At 36.8% G+C, this 25,561-nt stretch overlaps 1 protein-coding gene across 1 annotated transcript in view; it reads right to left on the minus strand.

The window, feature by feature from the left end:
* Window positions 1-25,561, minus strand: part of fbn3 (fibrillin 3) — an 86,220-nt gene that overhangs the window by 41,537 nt on the left and 19,122 nt on the right. The window contains exons 4-5 of the mRNA XM_088426231.1: window positions 22,716-22,811; window positions 22,435-22,530 (exon numbers count right to left, since the gene is read on the minus strand). Of these exons, the coding sequence (XP_088282357.1) occupies window positions 22,435-22,530; window positions 22,716-22,811 (192 nt within the window). The remainder of the gene's footprint in view (window positions 1-22,434; window positions 22,531-22,715; window positions 22,812-25,561) is intronic.

The following is a 25,561-nucleotide window of genomic DNA, read 5'->3' on the forward strand; positions in this document are numbered from 1 at the left end:
GGGATATTTATCGGATATGATCCTTTACATAGCCCCAGAAAACGTGAATGCTCTTGAAAGCCTGTGGCTCTTACACTCTGATGGATGTTGGAGCAAAGCAAGATAAAACTGTCTCAAGGTTGAAGTGAGAAAAAAAAAATAAAAATTCTGTCTGGAACTAAAGTGTTCAGCGCTTTCCCATCAATGCTGTCCAGTTGTGGGATCGTAAAGAGTTGCTAAGGCACTGACCCAAGCAGTTGGAGGAAAAGTGAAATGGTGAGAAAAAAGTGTGGGGAAAAAAAAATCCATTTCAGACTCATTAATAATGGCCGAGGCATTCCCAAAACTCCCGAGAGGCGGATTGGAATAACAAGAAACCTTTTTAGAAATGAGTTTATTGCATGGCAATGAAGCCATTATCATTCATGCAGACTTTACAAAAAAGGAGGTCAATAAGTCAGATGAATAAAACGCTGCGTGTTTGCATGTGTGTCTGTTTGTCTGTCAGCTTGCGATTTGAAAACGGATGTCATCCCGAGACTTTGTACGGCTTGTAATTTGGTTTTAGCCCAATCGTAATGTAAAGCACCTGTTTTCTCAGTGTGTGTGTGCTCACACACATCTTGCAGCCTGATTGCATCATTTTGTTTCTTCCCACTGATAAATAAATGACTCTAACGTGCACATTTGTTTATATGCTTATGTGGGCGTCTCGTTTATGGCTCTTCTCATAGCCGTTATAAATAAGCCTGAAAAACCGCCATTCCTGACATGAAGTGTGCTAAACTGAGGCGCCGACGACGAGAGGAGCCGTCAGCGGTACGCCGAACTCAAACAGGAAATGTGGATATACTTAAACACTTATCGGCCCTTTCATCTATTTAACGTTCACATTGTGTACAGAACTTTGAAACAAGAAACGTCATTGTGTTTGTAGCTAAGCCATTGTGCAGAAAAACTATATCCATCTCAACTTTGGCGGTTATTTTAGGAAAGGGAAACGTGCTCAATGGCACACAGCGAAGGAACACGAACACGGCAAAACGATTGATAACAGGCAGGCTCCATTATTCGGTGTGGTGTAGTATTTTTTTTTCGGCGAAAATTGCCTCGTTTTACATTTGATTAGAATAAATGTGATATTTAGCTTTGGCTTAAGCATTCCACAGCGATGACTTTTGTAAATATTATTGCACTGGGAAAATCATATACTTTGTCATTTTCAGGCATTTTCAGTAATTGGGAGCATATCGTTGGAACTCGGGATGTCGTGATCCAGATTACATGATAAGACATTGAGCTGATCATGTCATTTTCTGCGGTTTAAAGATAATAATAATCATTTAAAAGGAGAAAAATAAACATTCTAACGGCTAAAAAGCTAAAAATTCATCCAAAGCTGCACAAGTATTATATATATATATATATATATATATATATATATATATATATATATATATATATATATATATATATATATATATATATATATATATATATTTTTTTTTTTTTTGGTGTTGTTGTTTTTTTTATTTACATATATTATTATATATATTTAATATATTTATTTTTCAAGAAGTAGACTCACGGCACACTCACATAATACACAGCCCATTTTTTAATGTTATTAAGCAATCAGCAGCTGGTTTTCTAAACTCTGAACAACTCTGAGTTTCAGAAATAGTACTACAACTTCTATATGGTTTTTTTTCTTCGCAATACATTTTATGACAAGATAAACTTATACTATACTACGACTTACACGACGGAGCGACTTATATCCCGTATAATATATTAGTGAATGTGTAGCACATTCAAGGTTGTTTTTTGTTAATACATCACATCAGTCAAGTGATTTGAAGTTCAGGGATCTGTAATTCACCGTTCTAAGTAAATATTCACATATCCTCTCACTTTCACGGTATTACTGATAATAAGCAACCACGCATCCGGAAAACGGAATTTCCTGCCTTTTTCCATCAAGACCGTTTCCTCAAAAAGAATCGGACTCATTGTCAGGATTTCTCTTTTGGCACGTTAGGTTTATTTGGGAGAAAGGAACCACTGATAGTATTCTTTGCCTTTGTGCATTGTTTACGAGATAAGAGAAACCTGTAAATTTGCACAATCACAGCTGTATCCAATCCCATTAGTAATTTGCTGCCCTCCTCTGAGACTATTTGTTTGTATGAATTTCTTCTTCGGTTTCTTATTTTGGAGTTACGTCCCTCGCATCAACTGGTTTATGCATCATCACCAACAAATTGACTGGATTGTGAAGCATAGCTTTGCCATGGACTAAAACTATCTACAAATCAGCAAAATTTACTAGTTGTGTGAAGGTGGAACCTTCACACATATGTTATTGTGCTCGGCCATTTTCTTTATTATTGTGTGAAGGTGAAACCTTCACACTTATGTTTTTCTCCACCTTTATTATTATTATTATTTTTTTTATTCCGACCGTTTTTTAGGTACGTTTCAACTCATTCCCAGTTCATCCAATTCATGCCGTTCAAACTTCATATCATTCTACATATTCATGTTTAGTGCGGGTCTATTTTTCAAGTTTCAACTTTTCATCGTTTTCCTACAATTTAAGTTTTTGTACCGTAAAAACGGCCTAATGTTAAGTGAATGGGCTGGTCTTCGTGCTTTATTTTTAAACCTTAACGTTTTCGATAGTTCCTATGTCTCGGTGGCTCATGGGATTTGTGTACGGCATTCGCACTTCATGTTCGTGGGTTCAATCCCAGGCTGCGTCATTTTTTAGTTGTGTGAGTCTTTTTTAGTTAGTGCGGGTCTATTTTTCAAGTTTCAACTTTTCATCGTTTTCCTACAATTTAAGTTTTTGTACCGTAAAAACGGCCTAATGTTACGTGATTGGAGCGTACTTCCTACTTCCTTTTAAAGCGTTCACGGTTTCGTCATTTCCCGTGGCTCAGACGTTCTGTTGACGTATATCTACTACATGTTCGTGCGTTCGATCCCCGCTGTGCCTTTTCACACATTCAGTGTTGTTTTTTCAGTTAATTCAGTATTTTTTTTTGGTTTCAATTCCTTCCCAGTTCATCCAATTCATGCCGTTCGAACTTCATATCATTCCACATATTCACGTGAAGTGCTTTTTTTTATTTTTCAAGGTTCAACTATTCATCGTTTTCCTACAATTTACGTTTTTTATACTATTCATATTTAAAGAATTTAGCCTTTTCAAACTGTTCTTACTTTCATTTCATCTTTTCATTCCACAGTTGAACTTTTTTCAGTTTTTGAACTTTGTATTATTCGTAGTTCTTCATAGATTCACGTTCAAAAATACTTCATTCCCTATATTTCAAGCTTTCACAATGTGGTCTTACACTGCCCCCCAGTGGCCCAGTGGTAGAGTTGTCATCTTCAACATGTCCGTGTCCCGGTTCGGGCAAATCGCGTTTCACGTTTACAGTTCAACTTTCAGCTACAATTCAAGTTTTTGTACCGTAAAAAATTGTCTAGTGTTAAGTGAATGGTGTTGTTAAGAAGTTTCTGATTATACTTAACGATTTCGTGTTTGAATCGTTCTGTTATTACTATTTACGTCTGGACATGTTTCTCCTGTGGTCATGTGATCTTCCTAGCAACCGCCTAGCAACTAATCACAAGTTGTGTTTCATTCCTGCACTACCAATCAGGACTCTGTTCACACTATCATAGGTTGTTTTGCTCTTTCACCGGTAGTCGGCAGGTATCGTTGTAACGGACAGTCATTTTTTCTGCTTTCAATCATTCTGTGGATTATCTCATTCCTTTCATTATTATTCCGTGCGTCCATGAGAATGTAAGTACAGTTTGAATATGTTGTCCGTTCGTGGTTTTGGATACATGTTTACGTTTGCACTGCTTCACTTTGTCCATTAATGTCTTAAGTTGTTATTGCACCTAAGTTTGGTATAATTGCTAAAGGCAAATATACCGTACTTTTCATACTTCACTTTTAGTATTCACGTTAAAGTTTCATCCACAAAATGTGCGTATTTTTTCGCATGTTTGCCGTGTGTGCCAATGTGATCCTTACGCCGTAAGGGAGTGACGTCACCGCCCACTCAAATCTATTCGGCTCCATTAACCCTTTCCTACCTAACGCACATTTTGGAACGATTGGGTTGAATTCATTCTTCCTATCATTGTACGGTATGTTTGCCTGTGTTGTTTATGTTATTCTAAGCTAATATAGAGTCATATGAGCATATGATGTAACATATTGTACAATGTTAGTTATGTTAGTTATCAATGTTTAGTGAATGTTCTCTGCTCTCCTTTGCAGAGACCACACACCCACAATCAAACATAGAACACACACAGAACACACAAACACAGAAACACACACACACCAACCCAGATAAATAAATAGAACATTATATACAAATAAAGAGTGGCATGAGAGTGTGCATCGTCTTTATGTTCTGCCGGACAACCTGATAAGATTGAGGATCCTCTGAATCAGTCAAGTACAGTCCTTTCAAGGAGGTCACAAGTTTGGACGCTACTCCGACACCTCCATTACAGGTGTGATTCAAAAACATGCAGGATACAAGCCCTCGAGGACTGGAGTTTGACACCTATAGTTTAGTTACACAAAGTAATCCATTTCCCATGTTGCCATCGGGCGGCCATCTTAGACCACTGAAGACTCCAACTCCAATCTGCCCTCATGGGCGGCCATCTTGGATATTTTATTAGACGTCTCATTACCTCTCACTACTGCTTCCACCTAGTACGGCATCTGGCTTGGTTAACTCAGCTTGATTCATACGTTTTAGTTTTTTTCAGTTTTTCAACTCTGTATTATTCACATTTCTTCACTGTTTCACATCAATCCACAATCCACCTCATTCAATCCACCTCATTCAAATGATAAGCTCATTAACAGGAGTTTAAAACTCCAGTCCTCGAGGGCTGATATCCTGCATGTTTTTGAATCACATCATTCACTTAACATTAGGCCTAATGTCACAGATTCACACTATTCCAGTTCAACTTTTCTCAGTTTTTCAACTTTGTAGGATTCATAATTTTTCACAGATTCACATCATTCTCCAGTTCAACTTTTTCAGTTTTTCATTCATCTTCAAATTCCACAGTTCAACTTTTTTACAGTTTTTCAACTTTGTATTCATATTTCTTCACAGATTCACACCATTCAATCGTTCCACATCATTCCACTTTTCAACTCCCAAACCTTCAACGGTTTCACCTTCACACGCAATTTCTTCAGAAATTGCACTTTTTCTAGTTGTGTGAAGGTGGAACCTTCACACATATGTTATTGTGCTCGGCCATTTTCTTTATTGTGTGAAGGTGGAACCTTCACACATATGTTATTGTGCTCGGCCATTTTCTTTATTATTATTGTGTGAAGGTGGAACCTTCACACATATGTTATTGTGCTCGGCCATTTTCTTTATTGTGTGAAGGTGGAACCTTCACACATATGTTATTGTGCTCGGCCATTTTCTTTATTATTATTATTATTATTCTTATTCTGCCTGTTTTTCGACGGATTTCAGCTCATTCCCAGTTTATCCGATTCACACCGTTCCAATTTGACATTATTCCAGTTAAGCGCCCGAAGGGCGTTTCCATTTTTGGAATTCCAAGTATTCACAGTTTTCCCAGAATTCCCGGTTTTCCACCCCAAAAAGGCCCATTGACTTACATTGGGTCATTTTTTGTTTCATTATTACAGCTTTCCCTTTTCATATTTTCAATATTTAACTCATTCAACTCGTTTTAGGGATCCTTCCCATCATTCCAGTAATTGATACATTCCAATATTTTCCCATAATTCCATATTTTTCATCCTTCAAATATTCATAATTCATTTCCAATGGGAGGGCTTCCCATTCATTCTCAATGGGAGATTAAACATTTTACATTTTGAGCTTTCCTATTTCATTTTCATAACATTTAACTCATACATTTCGCCTTATGGCTCATTCCCACCATTGTAACAGTTAATAATTATTAATATTTTCCCATAATTCAATATTTTTCATGTATAACAATTCATAATTCATTTCCAGTGGTGGATTTAACATTATTTACTTGAAGCTTCTCTACTTCACACTCACATTAATCAGTTAATACATTCCCCAATATCAATACTACTCATATTCACACCTTCCAGTAATTCATAACTATTTTCATATTTTTTACCCATAATTCCTCATTCCCATTTTCCTCACCAAACTTTGTAACCTTCTATCTTGGCCATTCCTGCTCCGATTCCCACCGTTCCAACTTTAATCGATTCCCCCGATGCCCGCCATTTCATTCGTGTATCCATTTACCTCTTCCCAAAAATTAAAAATTTTCCCACAATTCCACACACTGTACCTTTAATGAACCAATTCATTTTCAATGAGGTCATTCATTGTGTGGGCGTTCGGCCTTCAGTGACTACTGTTTAGGTAGACAAAGTACTCCATTTCCCATGGGGTCGTCAAGCGGCCATCTTGGACACTTGCCCACATACACTAAGACTCCATTTCCCATCAACCCTCAGGGGCGGCCATCTTGGATATCTGTTCAGACAGCTCATGAGCGCTCAGCCCAACTTCCACCCAGTATGGCGGCCATCTTGGTTTACTCAGAACAATAAAAACAACGCTCTCCTAATGTTGAACATCCAAACTATTAAATATAATCCCCCAAAATTCACAATTTGAACTTTAAGTATACTTTTTTCTCACTTTTTGAAATTTTGTGATATTTTACAAAATTCGAAAAATTATTGTTTTTTCACTTTAATGACTACAGGTGTTTGTCCGATTCAGGCCGATGTAGCATTTAACCGTTCATCTTGACCCTGCCTATGACCTCAGGTTGTCATTTACCCACAATGCATCTGTTTTGCATAAGTAATAGCCCCCTAAAACTCGCGAAAAATCAGATTTTTGATGTTTCCTCTTGTGATATCTCCATTTGCGTCCGACATATACTTATTGTTTCAATTTTAGGTGTTTCCCATCATGGGTTAGATTGCCAAGAACACCCCCGCACCAACAATTTATAGTTTTTCCCATTTTTTTACCCATAATTCCTCAGTTAATTGTTCTCGCCAAAACATTGTAACCTTCTGTCTTTGCCATTCTTCATTCGATTCCCACCGTTCCAACTTTATATGATTCCATTCATCCCCGCCAATTCATTGGTGTATTCGTTTACCTCTTACCAGAATTCAAAGTTGCACCACAATTCCACACACTGTACCTTTAATGAACCAATTCATTTTCAATGAGGTCATTCATTGTGTGGGCGTTTGGTCTTTGGTGACTACTGTTGAGGTAGTCAAAGTACTCCATTTCCCATGGGGTCGTCAAGCGGCCATCTTGGACACTTGAACACATACACTGAGACTCAATTTCCCATCAACCCTCAGGGGCGGCCATCTTGGATATCTGATCAGACATCTCATGAGCGCTCAGCCCAACTTCCACCCAGGATGGCGGCCATCTTGGTTAACTCAGTACAATAAAAACAACACTCTCCTAATGTTGAACATCCAAACTATTAAATATAATCCCCCCAAATTCAGAATTTGAACTTTAAGTGTACTTTTTTATTACTTTTTGAAATTTTGTGATATTTTACAAAATTATAAAAATTGTTGTTTTTTTTATTTAATGACTACAGGTGTTTGTCCGATTCAGTCCGACTCAGCATTTAACCGTTCACCTTGACCCTGCCTATGACCTCAGAGTGTCATTTACCCACAATGCATCTGTTTTGCATAAGTAATAGCCCCCTAAAACTCGCGAAAAATCAGATTTTTGATGTTTCCGCTTGTGATATCTCCATTTGCGTCCGACCTATACTTATCTTTCCAACTTTAGGTGTTTCCCATAATGGGTAAGATTGCAAGGAACACCCTCGCACCAACAATTTCAAGTTTTTCCCATTTTTTACCCATAATTCCTCAGTTAATTATTCTTGCCAAAACATTGTAACCTTCTGTCTTCGCCATTCTTCATCCGATTCCCATCGTTCCAACTTTAATTGATTCCATTCATCCCCACCAATTCATTGGTGTATTCATTTACCTCTTACCAGGAATCAAAATTTCCCCACTATTCCACACACTGTACCTTTAATGAACCAATTCATTTTCAATTAGGTCATTCATTGTGTGGGCCTTTGGCCTTCGTGGACTACTGTTTAGGTAGACAAAGTACTCTTTTTCCCATGGGATCGTCATGTGGCCATCTTGGACACTTGACTACATACACCGAGACTCCATCTCCCATCAGCCCTCAGGGGCGGCCATCTTGGATATCTGATCAGACATCTCATTCAGTTTTTCCCTTCTATCTTTGCCAGTCTTCATCCGATTCCGACCGTTACAACTTTAATCGATTCAGCCGATTCCCGCCATTCCATTTTTACCCACAATTCAAAAATTACCCACAATTCCTTTTTTTCAGTTTTTCCTTTCTATCTTTGCCATTCTTCATCCGATTTTGACCGTTCCAACTTTAATCAATTCTCCCGATAACCGCCACTCCATTTTTACCCACAATTCAAAAATTACCCATAATTCCACTTTTTCAGTTTTTCCCTTCTATCTTTGCCATTCTTCATCCGATTGCGACCGTTCCAACTTTAATCAATTCCCCCAATTCTTGCCATTACATGGTGGTATCTATTTTCCTCTTCCCTGAATTCAAAAATTACCCACAATTCCACTTTTTCAGTTTTTCCCTTCTATCTTCACCATTTTTCATCCGATTCTTACCGTTCCAACTTTAATCAACTCCCCCAATGCCCGCCATTCCATTTTTACCCATTATTCAAAAATTACCCACAATTCCACTTTTTTAGTTTTTCCCTTATACAATTGCCATTCTTCATCCGATTGAAACCGTTCGAAGTTTAATCGATTCATCCAATTCCCACCATTCAATGGTGGTTTGAATTTTCCTCTTTCCAGAGTTCAAAAATTACCCACAATTCCACTTTTTCAGTTTATCACTTCTATCTTTGTCATTCTTCATCCGATTCAGACCGTTCCAACTTTAATCAATTCCCCCAATGCCCGCCACTCCATTTTTACCCACAATTAAAATATTACCCACAATTCCACTTTTTTCAGTTTTTCCCTTCTATCTTTGCTATTCTTCATCCGATTCCAACCGTTACAACTTTAATCGATTCCCCGAATTCCCACCATTCCACATCATTCAACACCTTTGCCTTCAGAGGTTTCACCTTCACACGCAATTTCTTCAGAAATTGCAAATATTCTAGTTATTGTGTGAAGGTGGAACCTTCACACATATGTTATTGTGCTCGGCCATTTTCTTTATTATTATTATTATTATTATTCTTATTCTGCCTGTTTTTCGACGGATTTCAGCTCATTCCCAGTTTATCCGATTCACACCGTTCCAATTTCACATTATTCCAGTAAAGCGCCCGAAGGGCGTTTCCATTTTTGGAATTCCAAGTATTCACAGTTTTTCCAGAATTCCCGGTTTTCCACCCCAAAAAGTCCCATTGACTAACATTGGGTCATATTTTGTTTCATTATTACAGCTCTCCCTTTTCATATTTTCAATATTTAACTTATTCATCTCGTTATAGGGATCCTTCCTATCATTCCAGTAATTAATACATTCCAATATTTTCCCATAATTCCATATTTTTCATCCTTCAAATATTCATAATTCATTTCCAATGGGAGGGCTTCCCATTCATTCCCAATGGGAGATTAAACATTTCACATTTTGAGCTTTCCTATTTCATATTCATAACATTTAACTCATACATTTCGCCTGTTGGCTCATTCCTACTATTGTAACAATTAATAATTTTCAATATTTTCCCATAATTACATATTTTTCATGTATAACAATTCATAATTCATTCCCAGTGGCGGACTTAACATTTTTTATTTAAAGCTTCTCCACTTCACACTCACATTAATCAGTTAATACATTCCCCAATTTGAATACTACTCATATTCACACCTTCCAGTAATTCATAACTATTTTCATATTTTTACCCATAATTCCTCATTCCCATTTTCCTCATCCAAAACTTTGTAACCTTCTATCTTGGCCATTCCTGCTCCGATTCCCACCGTTCCAACTTTAATGGATTCCCCCAATTCCCACCATTTCATTTGTGTATCCCCTTTCCTCTTCCCATGATTCAAAAATTACCCACAATTCCACTTTATCAGTTTTTCCCCTCTATCTTTTCCATTCTTTATCCGATTCTGACCATTCCAACTTTAATCAATTCCCCCAATGCCCGCCACTCCATTTTTACCCACAATTCAAAAATTACCCATAATTCCACTTTTTCAGTTTTTCCCTTCTATCTTTGCCATTCTTCATCCGATTCTGACCGTTCCAACTTTCATCAATTCCCCCGATGCCCGCCACTCCATTTTTACCCACAATTCAAAAATTACCCATAATTCCACTTTTTCAGTTTTTCCCTTCTATCTTTGCCATTCTTCATCCAATTGCGACCGTTCCAACTTGAATCAATTCCCCCAATTCCCGCCATTACATGGTGGTATCTATTTTCTTCTTACCTGAATTAAAAAATTACCCACAATTCCACTTTTTCAGTTTTTCCCTTCTATCTTTTCCATTCTTCATCCGATTGTGACCGTTCCAACATTAATCAATTCCCCTGATGCCCGCCACTCCATTTTTACCCACAATTCAAAAATTACCCATAATTCCACTTTTTCAGTTTTTCCCTTCTATCTTTGCCATTCTTCATCCGATTCTGACCGTTCCAACTTTCATCAATTCCCCCGATGCCCGCCACTCCATTTTTACCCACAATTCAAAAATTACCCATAATTCCACTTTTTCAGTTTTTCCCTTCTATCTTTGCCATTCTTCATCCGATTTTTACCGTTCTAACTTTAATCCATTCTCCCAATGCCCGCCACTCCATTTTTACTCACAATTCAAAAATTTCCCACAATTCCACTTTTTCAGTTTTTCCCTTCTACCTTTGCCATTCTTCATCCGATTGCGACCGTTCCAAGTTTAATCGATTCATCCAATTCCCCCCATTCAATGGTAGTTTGAATTTTCTTCTTTCCAGAGTTCAAAAATTACCCACAATTCCACTTTTTCAGTTTATCACTTCTATCTTTGTCATTCTTCATCCGATTCGGACCGTTCCAACTTTAATCAATTCCCCCAATTCCCACCATTCCACATCATTCAACACCTTTGCCTTCAGAGGTTACACCTTCACACGCAATTTCTTCAGAAATTGCAAATATTCTAGTTATTATTATTATTATTCTTATTCTGCCTGTTTTTCGACGGATTTCAGCTCATTCCCAGTTTATCCGATTCACACCGTTCCAATTTGACACTATTCCAGTTAAGCGCCCGAAGGGCGTTTCCATTTTTGGAATTCCAAGTATTCACAGTTTTCCCAGAATTCCCGGTTTTCCACCCCAAAAAGTCCCATTGACTAACATTGGGTCATATTTTGTTTCATTATTACAGCTCTCCCTTTTCATATTTTCAATATTTAACTTATTCATCTCGTTATAGGGATCCTTCCTATCATTCCAGTAATTAATACATTCCAATATTTTCCCATAATTCCATATTTTTCATCCTTCAAATATTCATAATTCATTTCCAATGGGAGGGCTTCCCATTCATTCCCAATGGGAGATTAAACATTTCACATTTTGAGCTTTCCTATTTCATATTCATAACATTTAACTCATACATTTCGCCTGTTGGCTCATTCCCACTATTGTAACAATTAATAATTTTCAATATTTTCCCATAATTACATATTTTTCATGTATAACAATTCATAATTCATTCCCAGTGGCGGACTTAACATTTTTTATTTAAAGCTTCTCCACTTCACACTCACATTAATCAGTTAATACATTCCCCAATTTGAATACTACTCATATTCACACCTTCCAGTAATTCATAACTATTTTCATATTTTTACCCATAATTCCTCATTCCCATTTTCCTCATCCAAAACTTTGTAACCTTCTATCTTGGCCATTCCTGCTCCGATTCCCACCGTTCCAACTTTAATGGATTCCCCCAATTCCCACTATTTCATTTGTGTATCCCCTTTCCTCTTCCCATGATTCAAAAATTACCCACAATTCCACTTTATCAGTTTTTCCCCTCTATCTTTTCCATTCTTTATCCGATTCTGACCATTCCAACTTTAATCAATTCCCCCGATGCCCGCCACTCCATTTTTACCCACAATTCAAAAATTACCCATAATTCCACTTTTTCAGTTTTTCCCTTCTATCTTTGCCATTCTTCATCCAATTGCGACCGTTCCAACTTGAATCAATTCCCCCAATTCCCGCCATTACATGGTGGTATCTATTTTCTTCTTACCTGAATTAAAAAATTACCCACAATTCCACTTTTTCAGTTTTTCCCTTCTATCTTTTCCATTCTTCATCCGATTGTGACCGTTCCAACATTAATCAATTCCCCTGATGCCCGCCACTCCATTTTTACCCACAATTCAAAAATTACCCATAATTCCACTTTTTCAGTTTTTCCCTTCTATCTTTGCCATTCTTCATCCGATTCTGACCGTTCCAACTTTCATCAATTCCCCCGATGCCCGCCACTCCATTTTTACCCACAATTCAAAAATTACCCATAATTCCACTTTTTCAGTTTTTCCCTTCTATCTTTGCCATTCTTCATCCGATTCTGACCGTTCCAACTTTAATCAATTCCCCCAATGCCCGCCACTCCATTTTTACCCACAATTCAAAAATTACCCATAATTCCACTTTTTCAGTTTTTCCCTTCTATCTTCACCATTCTTCATCCGATTTTTACCGTTCTAACTTTAATCCATTCTCCCAATGCCCGCCACTCCATTTTTACTCACAATTCAAAAATTTCCCACAATTCCACTTTTTCAGTTTTTCCCTTCTACCTTTGCCATTCTTCATCCGATTGCGACCGTTCCAAGTTTAATCGATTCATCCAATTCCCCCCATTCAATGGTAGTTTGAATTTTCTTCTTTCCAGAGTTCAAAAATTACCCACAATTCCACTTTTTTAGTTTATCACTTCTATCTTTGTCATTCTTCATCCGATTCGGACCGTTCCAACTTTAATCAATTCCCCCAATTCCCACCATTCCACATCATTCAACACCTTTGCCTTCAGAGGTTACACCTTCACACGCAATTTCTTCAGAAATTGCAAATATTCTAGTTATTATTATTATTCTTATTCTGCCTGTTTTTCGACGGGTTTCAGCTCATTCCCAGTTTATCCGATTCACACCGTTCCAATTTCACATTATTCCAGTAAAGCGCCCGAAGGGCGTTTCCATTTTTGGAATTCCAAGTATTCACAGTTTTCCCAGAATTCCCGGTTTTCCACCCCAAAAAGTCCCATTGACTAACATTGGGTCATATTTTGTTTCATTATTACAGCTCTCCCTTTTCATATTTTCAATATTTAACTTATTCATCTCGTTATAGGGATCCTTCCTATCATTCCAGTAATTAATACATTCCAATATTTTCCCATAATTCCATATTTTTCATCCTTCAAATATTCATAATTCATTTCCAATGGGAGGGCTTCCCATTCATTCCCAATGGGAGATTAAACATTTCACATTTTGAGCTTTCCTATTTCATATTCATAACATTTAACTCATACATTTCGCCTGTTGGCTCATTCCCACTATTGTAACAATTAATAATTTTCAATATTTTCCCATAATTACATATTTTTCATGTATAACAATTCATAATTCATTCCCAGTGGCGGACTTAACATTTTTTATTTAAAGCTTCTCCACTTCACACTCACATTAATCAGTTAATACATTCCCCAATTTGAATACTACTCATATTCACACCTTCCAGTAATTCATAACTATTTTCATATTTTTACCCATAATTCCTCATTCCCATTTTCCTCATCCAAAACTTTGTAACCTTCTATCTTGGCCATTCCTGCTCCGATTCCCACCGTTCCAACTTTAATGGATTCCCCCAATTCCCACCATTTCATTTGTGTATCCCCTTTCCTCTTCCCATGATTCAAAAATTACCCACAATTCCACTTTATCAGTTTTTCCCCTCTATCTTTTCCATTCTTTATCCGATTCTGACCATTCCAACTTTAATCAATTCCCCCAATGCCCGCCACTCCATTTTTACCCACAATTCAAAAATTACCCATAATTCCACTTTTTCAGTTTTTCCCTTCTATCTTTGCCATTCTTCATCCGATTCTGACCGTTCCAACTTTCATCAATTCCCCCGATGCCCGCCACTCCATTTTTACCCACAATTCAAAAATTACCCATAATTCCACTTTTTCAGTTTTTCCCTTCTATCTTTGCCATTCTTCATCCAATTGCGACCGTTCCAACTTGAATCAATTCCCCCAATTCCCGCCATTACATGGTGGTATCTATTTTCTTCTTACCTGAATTAAAAAATTACCCACAATTCCACTTTTTCAGTTTTTCCCTTCTATCTTTTCCATTCTTCATCCGATTGTGACCGTTCCAACATTAATCAATTCCCCTGATGCCCGCCACTCCATTTTTACCCACAATTCAAAAATTACCCATAATTCCACTTTTTCAGTTTTTCCCTTCTATCTTTGCCATTCTTCATCCGATTCTGACCGTTCCAACTTTAATCAATTCCCCCAATGCCCGCCACTCCATTTTTACCCACAATTCAAAAATTACCCATAATTCCACTTTTTCAGTTTTTCCCTTCTATCTTTGCCATTCTTCATCCGATTCTGACCGTTCCAACTTTAATCAATTCCCCCAATGCCCGCCACTCCATTTTTACCCACAATTCAAAAATTACCCATAATTCCACTTTTTCAGTTTTTCCCTTCTATCTTCACCATTCTTCATCCGATTTTTACCGTTCTAACTTTAATCCATTCTCCCAATGCCCGCCACTCCATTTTTACTCACAATTCAAAAATTTCCCACAATTCCACTTTTTCAGTTTTTCCCTTCTACCTTTGCCATTCTTCATCCGATTGCGACCGTTCCAAGTTTAATCGATTCATCCAATTCCCCCCATTCAATGGTAGTTTGAATTTTCTTCTTTCCAGAGTTCAAAAATTACCCACAATTCCACTTTTTCAGTTTATCACTTCTATCTTTGTCATTCTTCATCCGATTCGGACCGTTCCAACTTTAATCAATTCCCCCAATTCCCACCATTCCACATCATTCAACACCTTTGCCTTCAGAGGTTACACCTTCACACGCAATTTCTTCAGAAATTGCAAATATTCTAGTTATTATTATTATTCTTATTCTGCCTGTTTTTCGACGGATTTCAGCTCATTCCCAGTTTATCCGATTCACACCGTTCCAATTTCACATTATTCCAGTTAAGCGCCCGAAGGGCGTTTCCATTTTTGGAATTCCAAGTATTCACAGTTTTCCCAGAATTCCCGGTTTTCCACCCCAAAAAGTCCCATTGACTTACATTGGGTCATTTTTTGTTTCATTATTACAGCTCTCCCTTTTCATATTTTCAATATTTAACTTATTCATCTCGTTATAGGGATCCTTCCTATCATTCCAGTAATTAATACATTCCAATATTTTCCCATAATTCCATATTTTTAATCCTTCAAATATTCATAATTCATTTCCAATGGGAGGGCTTCCCATTCATTCCCAATGGGAGATTAAACATTTTACATTTTGAGCTTTCCTATTTCATATTCATAACATTTATCTCATACATTTCGCCTTATGGCTCATTCCCACCATTGTAACAGTTAATAATTATTAATATTTTCCCATAATTCAATATTTTTCATGTATAACAATTCATAATTCATTTCCAGTGGTGGATTTAACATTATTTACTTGAAGCTTCTCTACTTCACACTCACATTAATCAGTTAATACATTCCCCAATATCAATACTACTCATATTCACACCTTCCAGTAATTCATAACTATTTTCATATTTTTACCCATAATTCCTCATTCCCATTTTCCTCATCCAAAACTTTGTAACCTTCTATCTTGGCCATTCCTGCTCCGATTCCCACCGTTCCAACTTTAATGGATTCCCCCAATTCCCACCATTTCATTTGTGTATCCCCTTTCCTCTTCCCATGATTCAAAAATTACCCACAATTCCACTTTATCAGTTTTTCCCCTCTATCTTTTCCATTCTTTATCCGATTCTGACCATTCCAACTTTAATCAATTCCCCCAATGCCCGCCACTCCATTTTTACCCACAATTCAAAAATTACCCATAATTCCACTTTTTCAGTTTTTCCCTTCTATCTTTGCCATTCTTCATCCGATTCTGACCGTTCCAACTTTCATCAATTCCCCCGATGCCCGCCACTCCATTTTTACCCACAATTCAAAAATTACCCATAATTCCACTTTTTCAGTTTTTCCCTTCTATCTTTGCCATTCTTCATCCAATTGCGACCGTTCCAACTTGAATCAATTCCCCCAATTCCCGCCATTACATGGTGGTATCTATTTTCTTCTTACCTGAATTAAAAAATTACCCACAATTCCACTTTTTCAGTTTTTCCCTTCTATCTTTTCCATTCTTCATCCGATTGTGACCGTTCCAACATTAATCAATTCCCCTGATGCCCGCCACTCCATTTTTACCCACAATTCAAAAATTACCCATAATTCCACTTTTTCAGTTTTTCCCTTCTATCTTTGCCATTCTTCATCCGATTCTGACCGTTCCAACTTTAATCAATTCCCCCAATGCCCGCCACTCCATTTTTACCCACAATTCAAAAATTACCCATAATTCCACTTTTTCAGTTTTTCCCTTCTATCTTCACCATTCTTCATCCGATTTTTACCGTTCTAACTTTAATCCATTCTCCCAATGCCCGCCACTCCATTTTTACTCACAATTCAAAAATTTCCCACAATTCCACTTTTTCAGTTTTTCCCTTCTACCTTTGCCATTCTTCATCCGATTGCGACCGTTCCAAGTTTAATCGATTCATCCAATTCCCCCCATTCAATGGTAGTTTGAATTTTCTTCTTTCCAGAGTTCAAAAATTACCCACAATTCCACTTTTTTAGTTTATCACTTCTATCTTTGTCATTCTTCATCCGATTCGGACCGTTCCAACTTTAATCAATTCCCCCAATTCCCACCATTCCACATCATTCAACACCTTTGCCTTCAGAGGTTACACCTTCACACGCAATTTCTTCAGAAATTGCAAATATTCTAGTTATTATTATTATTCTTATTCTGCCTGTTTTTCGACGGATTTCAGCTCATTCCCAGTTTATCCGATTCACACCGTTCCAATTTCACATTATTCCAGTTAAGCGCCCGAAGGGCGTTTCCATTTTTGGAATTCCAAGTATTCACAGTTTTCCCAGAATTCCCGGTTTTCCACCCCAAAAAGTCCCATTGACTTACATTGGGTCATTTTTTGTTTCATTATTACAGCTCTCCCTTTTCATATTTTCAATATTTAACTTATTCATCTCGTTATAGGGATCCTTCCTATCATTCCAGTAATTAATACATTCCAATATTTTCCCATAATTCCATATTTTTCATCCTTCAAATATTCATAATTCATTTCCAATGGGAGGGCTTCCCATTCATTCCCAATGGGAGATTAAACATTTTACATTTTGAGCTTTCCTATTTCATATTCATAACATTTATCTCATACATTTCGCCTTATGGCTCATTCCCACCATTGTAACAGTTAATAATTATTAATATTTTCCCATAATTCAATATTTTTCATTTATAACAATTCATAATTCATTCCCAGTGGTGGATTTAACATTTTTTACTTGAAGCTTCTCCACTTCACACTCACATTAATCAGTTAATACATTCCCCAATATCAATACTACTCATATTCACACCTTCCAGTAATTCATAACTATTTTCATATTTTTACCCATAATTCCTCATTCCCATTTTCCTCATCCAAAACTTTGTAACCTTCTATCTTGGCCATTCCTGCTCCGATTCCCACCGTTCCAACTTTAATGGATTCCCCCAATTCCCACCATTTCATTTGTGTATCCCCTTTCCTCTTCCCATGATTCAAAAATTACCCACAATTCCACTTTATCAGTTTTTCCCCTCTATCTTTTCCATTCTTTATCCGATTCTGACCATTCCAACTTTAATCAATTCCCCCAATGCCCGCCACTCCATTTTTACCCACAATTCAAAAATTACCCATAATTCCACTTTTTCAGTTTTTCCCTTCTATCTTTGCCATTCTTCATCCGATTCTGACCGTTCCAACTTTCATCAATTCCCCCGATGCCCGCCACTCCATTTTTACCCACAATTCAAAAATTACCCATAATTCCACTTTTTCAGTTTTTCCCTTCTATCTTTGCCATTCTTCATCCAATTGCGACCGTTCCAACTTGAATCAATTCCCCCAATTCCCGCCATTACATGGTGGTATCTATTTTCTTCTTACCTGAATTAAAAAATTACCCACAATTCCACTTTTTCAGTTTTTCCCTTCTATCTTTTCCATTCTTCATCCGATTGTGACCGTTCCAACATTAATCAATTCCCCTGATGCCCGCCACTCCATTTTTACCCACAATTCAAAAATTACCCATAATTCCACTTTTTCAGTTTTTCCCTTCTATCTTTGCCATTCTTCATCCGATTCTGACCGTTCCAACTTTCATCAATTCCCCCGATGCCCGCCACTCCATTTTTACCCACAATTCAAAAATTACCCATAATTCCACTTTTTCAGTTTTTCCCTTCTATCTTTGCCATTCTTCATCCGATTCTGACCGTTCCAACTTTCATCAATTCCCCCAATGCCCGCCACTCCATTTTTACCCACAATTCAAAAATTACCCATAATTCCACTTTTTCAGTTTTTCCCTTCTATCTTCACCATTCTTCATCCGATTTTTACCGTTCTAACTTTAATCCATTCTCCCAATGCCCGCCACTCCATTTTTACTCACAATTCAAAAATTTCCCACAATTCCACTTTTTCAGTTTTTCCCTTCTACCTTTGCCATTCTTCATCCGATTGCGACCGTTCCAAGTTTAATCGATTCATCCAATTCCCCCCATTCAATGGTAGTTTGAATTTTCTTCTTTCCAGAGTTCAAAAATTACCCACAATTCCACTTTTTTAGTTTATCACTTCTATCTTTGTCATTCTTCATCCGATTCGGACCGTTCCAACTTTAATCAATTCCCCCAATTCCCACCATTCCACATCATTCAACACCTTTGCCTTCAGAGGTTACACCTTCACACGCAATTTCTTCAGAAATTGCAAATATTCTAGTTGCATATGATAGTTGCATGTATGCAAAATGTATACTTACACTGCCTTAAGTTTCAGGAGAAAAATACAACGACTAAATGTAGGCCTTTTGTGGCATGAAGTAGGTCTCTCAGTGGAGCCTTCAGGAAAAACACACAAGCAGAAGCTTTACAACATTGCCCTCCAATATGAAGGGTGTTTGTCTATACACTGCTAGGCTTTGTGGACACAGCTGGGGAACCCCTTTTTATTTGTGCCTCTATTTCCTCCATCCATCCCTCCTTCTTTCCTTTCCTTCCTTACATCAGGAAATGTCCACGACCACTCCACAAAGCAAGGCTATGCACTCAGGTTTGTGGGCTTGTTGGGAGAATTAGGGGGAAGGGGCAGCATTATTTTTTGACAGATGTATTTAAGACGCCCCCTGACACACTCAACCCTGAAACAGTATATTTTTCAACAACTTTGCTGTTTCATGGAAAAAAGCGGAATGCAGAAGACGAAAAAAGGTAGAGATGATGGTGGTATTGTTTAGAGATCTAAAATGGTCAATATAGTCTGAATTTTAGGCTCACAAATGGAAATATTATCAGATTTTTTAAAATCTTTTGTTTCTCTTGTATATTCTCAGATTGATTGTTTTGAATCAAAATCAAACAATCGCTTTTGCCTATTTTCTAAACTAGAAACAAAAAACAAACAAAAAACTAATTTCTGCAGTCAATTTTTTTTTAAATCCTGTTTTTTTTAAACAATTTTTTTAGATGGTTCATTGAAAAAATAATCAACTGATTATTTTGTTCGTTAAAATCTTTAGTTGCTAGCATAATTATAACATATTGAAGGGAAATATTACTTGACAATTGCACCATGTTTTGTGGTGAATTAAAAACAAATATGCAGAGTCTCCAAATGTTTCCCAAAAAAAGAAAAATTGTTCTTGGAAGGGTTCTTTAAAACAATAGTTAATAAAACATTTCCTAAACTCATAATAATGATAAAGATATCTTTTCAATCCAATAATTTTGGGCAAATATGTCGCTTTGAAATACAGTATTGTTTTAATCATAGTTAGAAAGAAAAAAAAAAACGGACATATTCCCAAAAATGTTCTTAACAAAAGATACAGTGGTGAAAGTGTGTACATGCAGAACAAATTTCTTTTTAACGGCCAGTATTATCACTCTCTTATCACTTCGCAAATATTCGTCTAGCCATTTCCTGTCCACTTAGCCTCAATATAAAGTTGTTTTTACGCTGTAACCCATTTGAACCAGTACTCTAACTATAGCTCTATCACTAAGGAAAAATATAAAAGAAGCTTTCACAAGCTGAATAGGCAATAGCAGGATTATCTTCAAGTGAAATGGAATGGATCCAACCCTAAAACCTTTAGCATTTACAGTTTTATTAATGTCAAAAAGACATGAAAACGGCAGTTAAATTGCCCCAAGCTGCTGGTTGAGTTTTGCACATGCTGTACATGGAGACACAATAAAACTTTCTCACAATCCACTTGAGGATCGCAGCCCAGCCTTTCTGAACTAGAATGTTGAAACATCTCTCCATTTTCACTTTTCATCCACCCAAAGGCTGCATCCATCCCCGTCCCCCTCCCTCCATCACTTGCAGCCACATGCTTCCACTCAAAGCGCAGGAGACAAGAACTCTCTGTCTGTCTGCGCTGCATGAAGTCATCTGTCTTAGATGGAGCCTGAATGCTAACCAGGCACTGAAGTCATCATTTGCAGAATAAATCTGGGCTGATAAGGGCACGACACATGACCGCATTAAAGACTTGCACTGATCTAAAAAAAATAACATAAAAGCATCTAAGTGCTTGGTGTGTCTCTTCCGGCTATCAGTCTCCAGCGAAGACTTGAGAATAAAAAAAAATCCACACACAGTGTTTACAAAAACAAAAGTAACCCTCTGTTGATTTAGGGATTTTGTTGTCAAGGAAATTTAATGCCATTTTTGGACTGTCTGTCTAGATTACATTCATACAAACAACTTTTTCCATCGCACTTCACACCCATGGAACTTTTACACAACGTACCACCATTATGACCAAACATGAAAATCATCAAGTAATATTATTGCAAGATACCGTGACACAATGCATGGATTGAATACTAACACTCTTTTTAAACGTAAGAAAATTGCAGTAAAAAGTTAAATACAACTGGGTTGTACATGGGCAGTGATTCTTTCATATATCATGAGAGTACTCTACTAAGGGAATTAATGACTCAGAGGGAAAAAAAAGTCGATCAAGTTGGGTAAGTCTACTCTAAAAATAGATTGACAAAAAATATCTGTCTTAAAGCGCCACATCACTGTTTTCTACATGGACTCTTCTTGCAGATCTATGAAGTGTGGCAATGATGACAAGGGAAAAAGACTCCCTACAAAACAGGCGCGTTCACAAATTTTGGACCATTTCTAATAAAAAAAGAGTGATTTTAAAAAAAGTAATGTTCAATTTCTGCAAAATGGAACAGGCATACAACAGTAGTAACTGAAAAAGAAAAATCATGCATGGACCTATTTACATACGGTTCCATTGCTTGTTTTGGTGTATCACCAAGAGAGAATGGCTGATGTAATTAATGTTCTTAAAAACATTTATTGATTTGGCAGTTAGTAGTCATTCAATGAGGGCAATATTAGAACATGAGGCTTCAAAATAAATAACTTCCCCAAGTTTTTCAAAAATCCCCAAATTTTAACCCATCAACTATATAATGGCTCGGTTCCAGGTGTAGGGGGCAGTATAGAACGAAACGTGCCCTCTCAAGAATAAGAACACGACAAAGAAGAAAAACAGGAAGTTGTTGACCTCATAGTAGTTAAAAGACAGCTCCCCAAGTTTGCGCATTGCGGCAAAAGACTTTAAGGATATTATTACATGTGTAATGAACGTACTAAATGGTAGTAAGTGTTTGTTGATTTTAAATGATAAACGCTAGTGTACCGCACTAGCGTTTATCATGCTAATCATGATTGTTAACCGATTAACATGTATGTATAGAAGGTAACAAATAATGAGTGCATTGTTACATATTATTGCGAGGAAAAAAAAATGTTGATGAAAAAAAAAAACAAGAATGAGTTCTCACCTCTCTCACACTGAGGGCCCGTGAATCCGTACACACAGGCACATCTATTGGGGCCGATGCAGCGTCCGCCATTCTGGCAGCCATTCTCACAGACAGCTAAAAACAAAAAAGATATATTTATATAGATATATATATATGTTGAACACCGATAATTCTTTAAATAATCTTATTAGTACATTTTAGTGTTTCTTTGTAAAGACTGAGATAGATATTAAGTTTAGATGTGCAGATGTACCTAATTTTATGGTCATGGAGTGTAAACGTATATAGACTGTACTCACGTTGCCCACAGTGGTTGCCCGTGAAGCCTTTAGGACAAGTGCAGGAGTCCTCGGCACAACTGCCTCCATTCATGCACCTGACATTACACGACTGAACTGCAACAGGAAAGGGAAAATATATTGTAGCTAGCAAGGTACAGAAATGGTATGATGAACTCATAAAGATACTCAATTCTTGCAACAAATGTAACATTTTGTAAATCCATTTTTATATAGAGTGGTTTGTCCAGAATATTTCAAGTTTGGTTGTTTTATATACATGGTAACAAAAGTCACAACCGGTGATAGTCAAGTATTAACTGGATTCACAACAAGTACAGGACACGAATGATATGTAATTGAGAATAGCAAAATTCTACTTTACGTTACATATGAGACGCTAAAAATATTTTTTTTAATCTAAAAAAAATCTTGAAAGTACACTGATAATCGACCATTGGCTTCTAAAAAAAAAAGTCAGATTAACTCATTTAATGCCAGGGACGTACCGTATTTTCACATATTTTTATTTAAGAGTTCAGACATTCAAACCCAGATACTTGACTGATTCAATGCCAGGGACGTATTTTTTACTTTATTTTTTTTCTTTTACGTGTCCAGACATTCAATCCTAGACGCTTTAAAAATATGAAAACACATCCCTGTCATTGACTGAGGTAAGTACCTGGGTATGAATGTCAGGACTCTTCGAAAAACGTTAAAATACGTCCCTGGCATTGAATGAGTTAAAAAAAAAATCCTAATTTAGATTTTACTGTAATCTGATCCTCTTGATTGAGATTGGCTGATATTTAGCATTTTATGTCAAATCATCCTGCTCTAATGTTAAAATTCACCGAGTGATCAATGATTTTATTGATCGGTTCCACAAATGACAGTACACGTTGTATGAATGATTTGAGGGTCGATATTCAGACTTTTACGTTAAAGACTATTTTAAATATATAATTTAAAAAAAAAAGAATCCACTAATCGATGAATCTGGAGATGCTGAACCACAAGTATGAGTTGGTTGACTGTATTTTAAATATACTACTCCTAGCATAAAGCTATTTTATCCCAGCAGACAAGACACAGAGGCCTTCAGGCGAGATTGTATCCAGCAGACCAGAGGTCAGCAATAAGTAGATCCTGCAGCATGCGGCAGTCACTCAGGAATTTACACAGGGAGGGAGGGCAACGTGGCGTAGTAAAAAAAAAAAAAAAAAAGACGGGAAAACAAAAAGCAGGAATCAATAGGAGATATGATTATATTTGATGAAAAGCAGTACTCTTGGCGGGAGCCACTCACAGTTCATGATGTCTCTTTTTGACTGTCCACCGAGTTTAAAACAACATTTTCACACAAATAGTTGTAATAGTTTATCAAAAGCAGGTCATTATTTAAAATGGACAGTGCAAAAATTGAGGTAAACCAAAATTCAGTTAGTGGCTTGGTCCGTAATAAGTCGCAAAAAGAGCCAAAATTGTAATAATTGTTTTCCAAAATAAAAGCAATTTAGTGCAATTTTGATTAATATAGATTCATCACAGAGATAATACTGTAGGTTGATTTCCCTTTAAGGACATACAACAAAACAAAAACAACAGAAAAAACAAACAAACAAACAAACAACAAAATTAATAATGAACCGAAAATCATATGATTAAAGTCAGACAAAAACAGCCATTTTTTTTTTAAATTACGTTACAGTTTTAGTTATTTTTATAAATGTAAGACGCCGTTTTAGTTCATGTTTTCTTTTATTTTATTTCATTAATGAACGTGTTTGTAAATTTTACCTTTTTAAGTCACCGGAACAGTTTGCAGTTGGCCTCAATTGATTACTCTGTCGAACATTTCGTAAAATAAATGATAAATCGGGTTTCTCAACATGTTCTAATTTTCATTCTCTTAGTGAAAACACCAAATATTTTTGGATAATTAACATAGCAGAAAATGCATCAACATATAAATATATTTTCAATGGTTTGATTGCTGGTTTGGTCCGTAATACTTCAGAAACTTTGTGAAAATGTTGACCATTGTTTCCAAAAGTCAAAGCAGATGTTTGCAAACCTCCTTTTCGGATTCAACACAATATTAATATGTCTGATTTCATAGACACCCAGAGAAATCTTACAATATTTCCTGTTGACAAGCTGAAACTCCTATTATTTAGAACATTTCAGCCCACTGAATGATTAATTGCCAATAAAAAATATTTCAAAATTACTTTGGTATTCAAATAGCTGGCGACTCAAATAACTGTTGCATCCTGAATTTAAATCACATTATTTGTAGCGCACCACTTAATCATAGTTTGTGGAGAGAAGCCAGCAGGTGCGACACATATTAAATCGGTAGCTCTTCTTAATAATTCGCCCGGAGAAGAAGCTCTTCATTTCAAAGAGATTGGGGTTACCCCCTGCTTTACTTCACATGAATTATCTTATGGATTTTAAAGAAGCTACAAACCTCATTCTCTTCTATACTAGCCTAGTCTCCGTTGCCTTTTATGTTGGCTTAGCGAGATGACGACTGCTTGTCCGTTAGTCCTTGCATGTCTGTTATCCTTTCTTCCTCCACATTCCTGCCTTTCACCTTCATGCTTTCAAAACACCAATCGCAAGTTCAACATTAATTTCCTCTTTCTCTCCACGTGCATCCTCTTTTTTTTTTCCCCCACCATCTGTTTAGGGCTCTTGCTTTCACATTTCTGGCATGCGGAGGGGAAAACCCCGGACATCCTCACTTCTGATCCTCCGCACACAGCAGGTATAGTAAACCACCCACTCGTCCAGGGATTCTCACTTGGGGGTACCCCTTGGGGTACGTGGAAGCACATCAGGTTGTATATTAGAAT

Source organism: Hippichthys cyanospilos, chromosome 10 (genome assembly GCF_059441005.1).
Source record: "Hippichthys cyanospilos isolate Australia breed blue-spotted pipefish chromosome 10, RoL_Hcya_1.0, whole genome shotgun sequence".
In the NCBI taxonomy this organism is placed as follows: Eukaryota; Metazoa; Chordata; class Actinopteri; order Syngnathiformes; family Syngnathidae; genus Hippichthys; species Hippichthys cyanospilos.